The 5125-nt window shown below is 31.0% G+C and overlaps 1 protein-coding gene across 1 annotated transcript; it reads left to right on the top strand.

The window, feature by feature from the left end:
• The first annotated feature begins 3427 nt into the window (after positions 1 to 3427).
• On the top strand, positions 3428 to 4141 carry LOC149813773 (uncharacterized). Its single transcript, XM_089991203.1, has 2 exons — positions 3428 to 3773; positions 3948 to 4141. The coding sequence occupies exons 1-2, from the start codon at positions 3428 to 3430 to the stop codon at positions 4139 to 4141; spliced, it is 540 nt and encodes a 179-aa protein (XP_089847329.1).
• Positions 4142 to 5125: the final 984 nt, after the last annotated feature.

Raw genomic sequence — 5125 nt, 5'->3', positions numbered from 1 at the left:
AACTCTTTCCATATCCATTTGGGTCAACCCAAATACTCTGCAAAGATCTCATAAATTTTTTAATTAAACATTAAATAATTGAATAAATGTTGAAATATTATCGATAATGAATTTGCTAATTAGTCAACCGATAAGTTTTCAGAAAAAAGCTTCTAATGAATTAACTATAATAATTCACAAAAATATCTTTTTAATTCATTTCAAATTTCTAAAAAATTTGTGGATTTTATACAAATTTTCTCGCTTATGCGAACTTTCTTTTCAAATATATAAATATGCGAATTTGTATTGTTTAGGTACTTTACTAAGTCTAAACACCGTGTCAATTTGTTATTTTTTTTTTTCGCCTTTTATGAATCAGTCATTGTGTAAATTGTGATAGGACATATAGTTTACATAGACAAAGCTTGTAAAAGCAAATCACGATAGGATAAATCGTTTCCCCTTTTTGTCCATGGCTGAACAAATCATGATAAACCGACTCAATTTCTTCCAAATTTGTGGGATAAGTTGCTTAACACAATTAGAAAACTACTTAAATTTATAAAAATAGAATATCAATTTTGATTTGAGAATTGTGACTTCAGAAAGTCACTGTTCTATCTCAGATTTTCAAAATTAATCAATAAAACTGGAAAATAAGAATTAACCTAAGCTATTCACTAATCCCATGAAATAATAAAAGTAAAAATCGGCTATCTATTCATTTAACTAAATATGCATGATAAATAAAAAAATTAACTCTAAAATAAATAACGTGAATTGAATGTGATCTAAACTAACTAAATTAATTAAGAACTACTCTAAGCTACAACAAAATGTGATTAACAAAATATTCTACGCTATACATAAAAAAAGGAATGATAATTGATAAAAAGGATGATTCGACTAGTATAATTTATTCTAATCTAATGTCTAATTAAATTTAATTGAACTAATCTATTTACCTCATTAAACTAACACTATACTAATCTAATTCCTATCAGAATAAAATTTGATGTGAATTGTAAAAAAATTAAAATTAACTATAGCTATTTAATCGACTGATAACCGAATCTATCAAAAAAACGATAATTGGTAATTTTAAACACTAGTATTAATCTAATTACTGGATAATTTTTTTTTTTGGAATTAAAAGAATAACTATCTAATTGACAAAGAAAACAAAGATTAAATCTAAGTTATTCGGCTGACTGAAAAAATAAAGGAATTAAAACAACTAATGTATTTCCTATCGATTTTTCTAGTTTAATGAAATAACGATTCAACAATAATTAAAACTAAACAAAACTTACCTAATATGCTCCAAAAAACACGAATGAAATTCAATAAATAAAGAACTAACCTATTATTGAAACTAATAGGAAATATTTGATCTAACTTACCAACTAGAATAAAGAATCAATGAAAACTACAAAACCCTAATCGACTAACCTATATTAATTAATACTATACAAAAGCTAAATGTTAAAACCGATTTCAAATTAATCTAAACTCGATCTAAACCTAGATCTAACATGATCTGAATTAAAACTCACTAAAATAAAAAAATACTCTATGCTATATCTAATGATTTGAATAAAATAATATTATTCTATGCAAAAATCAAGAAAATCAGCTAAACTAAATTAAGTTATTTTATATATGTATTTTTTATATTTTCAGATGATAAACATGAAACTCAACTAAATTATATGCAAATATTCCATGAATAAATGAAACTATATGCAATGATATAATGCATGTATTCTATGAAAGAAATAAAACAAATCTAACTATGAAACTACAAAGAGATGAGGGAGAAGAAACATACCTCACGATCTGTTTCTGATTGAGGAGTTGAGAAAAAAAAAACGTGGTCTTGCCTTTGAGCTGCACATGCCTCCGTTGAGAGGGAGTAAGAAGAATCGATGCTAGAAAAATGGTAGAAGCAAGACGAAACTGGGAGAAAAAGGAAGAGAACGAGGGAGAACCGATTGAGAACGATAAGAAGGGGAAGAGAAGAGAAGAGGCCTGCATTTTTTTAAGAGGAAAAAACATTTTTCATGGCTGAAAACATACTATTTATACTAAAAAATTAGGTTACACATTTTTTTTTAAAACTTCAATTAATTTTCAAAAATTTCAAAATAGTACTTCTATAAAAAATGTGTTTCGTAAAAAAAACTCAAATGAAATACTAATTAAACACTTCTAAACTAATTAAACTAAGAATTAAAAACAAAACTAAACACTAAAAAATGCAGAAAAAAAACTTGAAATATGAGATTTTTTTAATTTAAAGCAATTTTTCAAAAACACTAATAAGAATAAGTTTTTTAATCCATTTTACTGATCATTAGTAAATTAGAATGAATAAAATGCAAAAAATGATGCACGATCACTTCTTCTCTATCTGTCTCCTGTCATTGGTTGATGCAAGTGTTGTAGTAGTGGTGCTCGGGCTACCGCCGCTTCTGCTGCACGGGGGGATGGCGACACTATCACATTGGAGTTTTCCACGGTCTAATGGAAAGAGGAACAGGGGCCGTAGCAGAGCAGAGGGGCGCGATTGCGTTCCAAGAAAGATTCGTATGAGATAGCTAAGTTTTTATATTTTTTTATGTGGGTATTTAACCAAAATGGTTTTTGAAGATGTTGGTGGCCACCATTTGGGTTCTGGAATGTGAACCGACGAATTTTAAATTGTGGGTTTTATTTGTTCGTGGTTATTTTTCATAACAGTGAGAGAAAATAGATGTTTACTTTCTTCATGTTTTGTTTGATGTAGATGGGCAACTAGAATGATAGTGAAGATTACGGTGGATTTGTTCATGTTTGTAGTATGGAGAAGTCTTAATCTTGTATCCTTAAGTTATTTGGGTTTGTTTGGGTGCAAAGGGTTTGTTCCAGAATTTGAACCATCAATTTTGTGAAATTAAGTTTCTAAAGACTCTTGTTGCTTAGTTCTGGTGCAAAATTGTTTTAAATAGATGACACATGGGATTTGAGTTTCGAGCAAAGAACCATAGAGTGTATTTACTGAATATTGTTGCAAAGAATCATTTGTTGCAGTTTATAAAAATCTAAATCTTAACCCCCATCCATTTTACTAGATCTCCTTACTGTATCTCTTCATTCTAGTGCAGGCACTGGTTGCCATGCAGCAGTGGTTTCTCTCCTGCATCAGACTAATTTCGAGTGATGGGCAGTCTGTTTCTTTGCTATATTGGATGCCTTCTATATCAGGTGTCTCTGTTGGAGATACCCATTCTTAGTATTTTAGGTCAAGAAGTTTGTTCCTTCTTTGTGAATTTGTTGTCCCATCTTGATAGAATGCTACAGAAACTCTAATATATTAAATAACTAAAAAAATATGTAGCAGTTTATGGTGGAAAATTCACAACTGAAATTACATAAATTTAGAGGTGAAGTTAATCACATCATAATGGTAGTGCAAGATAGCCATCAGCAATGCGATGGAGCTCAGGATAATAAAACACCTTCAGTTTCTGAAGTTGAAAAGGATCAGACCACCTCCACATCTTATGATGGTTCTGACAAGGAAGCACCATTGGAAATTTGTCGTGTTTGTCAATGTGCTGAGCCTGATAGAAGGAGGGATGCTGCATTGGTTTTCCTTGACATTATTCCCCCAATAGATATTGATTCACAAAGTAGTAAGGAGAATAGGTTGGGTGACAAGGATGCCTTTAGGAATGCTCATGATAGTGTTGATGATCTTAAAGTGTGCGAAAATGAGCCTGGTTTTATCCAATTTGTGAGCACTGAAGGTGAGGTGTTTATTTGTAGTGTTGATTTCGACGAAGGGACATATCGTTATTAAGATGCATTGATCAATCTTGGATGTTCATGCAAGAACGATCTTGCCCTTGCACATTATGCTTGAGCCCTTAGGTGTTTCATCAGTCATGGATCCACTGTTTATAAAATTTGTGGTAGTGTAGCAACAATGATTAGGGTTGCAGACTTCCAGAAGGTCATGGCCTCTTTGAAGGATTGTAAAACTTTAAGAAAAAGAGCAGTTGCAGGAGAACCAACACCTGCACATGTTCAGGAGATTCCAGATGTATATCCTGATGTTGTTGCTACAATTCGAAGACAAAGGCTTACTGAGATCTCTTTGTGGTTTAATCCATAAAATCATTTCACTACAATGTCACAAGGTGCTACTGATCAAGTTTCCATTGCACCTACTAAGGATGTTACCCCCAATGAGAATCCTACTACCAAAACCCTTCACCATGTACTCAGAGACATTGAATTAAGAGATAAGAGAAGTTGGTGCTTCGTTTAGAAGGCAACATGCTATCTTTGGTGTGCGACACTTGTGAATTGATTATTTGTATGAAATTCATTTTCTTAATTATATGTGAGATAACTGTATTAAATAGAATCATAACCACCAATCTCTGATAAAAATCAAATCACACAGAAAATCTCGATAAGGAAAGCCACCTTGAAAATCTTCACAGCTTATAAAGCCACTCCAGAAAATATCTGATAAAAACTATATGAAGTTCAAATTGCCACCAAATTCAAATATAAATGAAATCTCAGTAAAAATTGAACTTTTAGTGATATCTTCATGCATATTATTTTCTCTGCAAAATTTAAACTCACATTCTAGTCTTGCAATTTCAGAATCACATATGCAAGTAAAATAAACCTTTGCTTTCTAAAAGATAAGAAATGCAACAACACTTGATGGTTATCAAATCCTAACATGCATTTTAGAAGTGAAACAAATTGCAATAGATGAATTGTAATAAAAGATAAGAAAAATCAGAATGATAAAAAAATTGCAATACATGAATTAAAACAATAATATAAGAGGATGGTGAATATGAATTTACAAGGATCACTACAATGTGTGGCTTATTGATGCAAGATAAAAAAAAGAGAATGGTTTCTTGTTAGTGCCAAGGACAAAAAGACTCTCGGTGAATGGTTTTCTCCTTGTGAAAAGCTTGGAGCTGTTGCATAATCCATATTTCGGGGCAAAATCCAATTAGAGATCAATATTCGTGGCAAAAATTCAATTTAAGATTTATATGCAGGGCAAAAATCTAATTTGAGATTCATATTCTAGGCAAAAAACCATATTGAGGGCATATCCAATTCA

Source organism: Nuphar pumila, chromosome 16, assembly GCF_984573655.1.
Source record: "Nuphar pumila chromosome 16, dmNupPumi1.hap1.1, whole genome shotgun sequence".
NCBI classification, from domain to species: domain Eukaryota; kingdom Viridiplantae; phylum Streptophyta; class Magnoliopsida; order Nymphaeales; family Nymphaeaceae; genus Nuphar; species Nuphar pumila.
The sequence above is the reverse complement of the archived record's forward strand: the minus strand, read 5'-3'. Positions and strand labels throughout refer to the sequence as shown.

Bases quoted from the DNA above. Each gene is read 5' to 3' on its own strand.
- LOC149813773 (XM_089991203.1), top strand. From the start codon at position 3,428: ATGGTAGTGCAAGATAGCCATCAGCAATGCGATGGAGCTCAGGATAAT. The intron at 3,774-3,947 runs GTGAGGTGTTTA...GTGGTAGTGTAG, and splicing joins CCAATTTGTGAGCACTGAAG to CAACAATGATTAGGGTTGCA.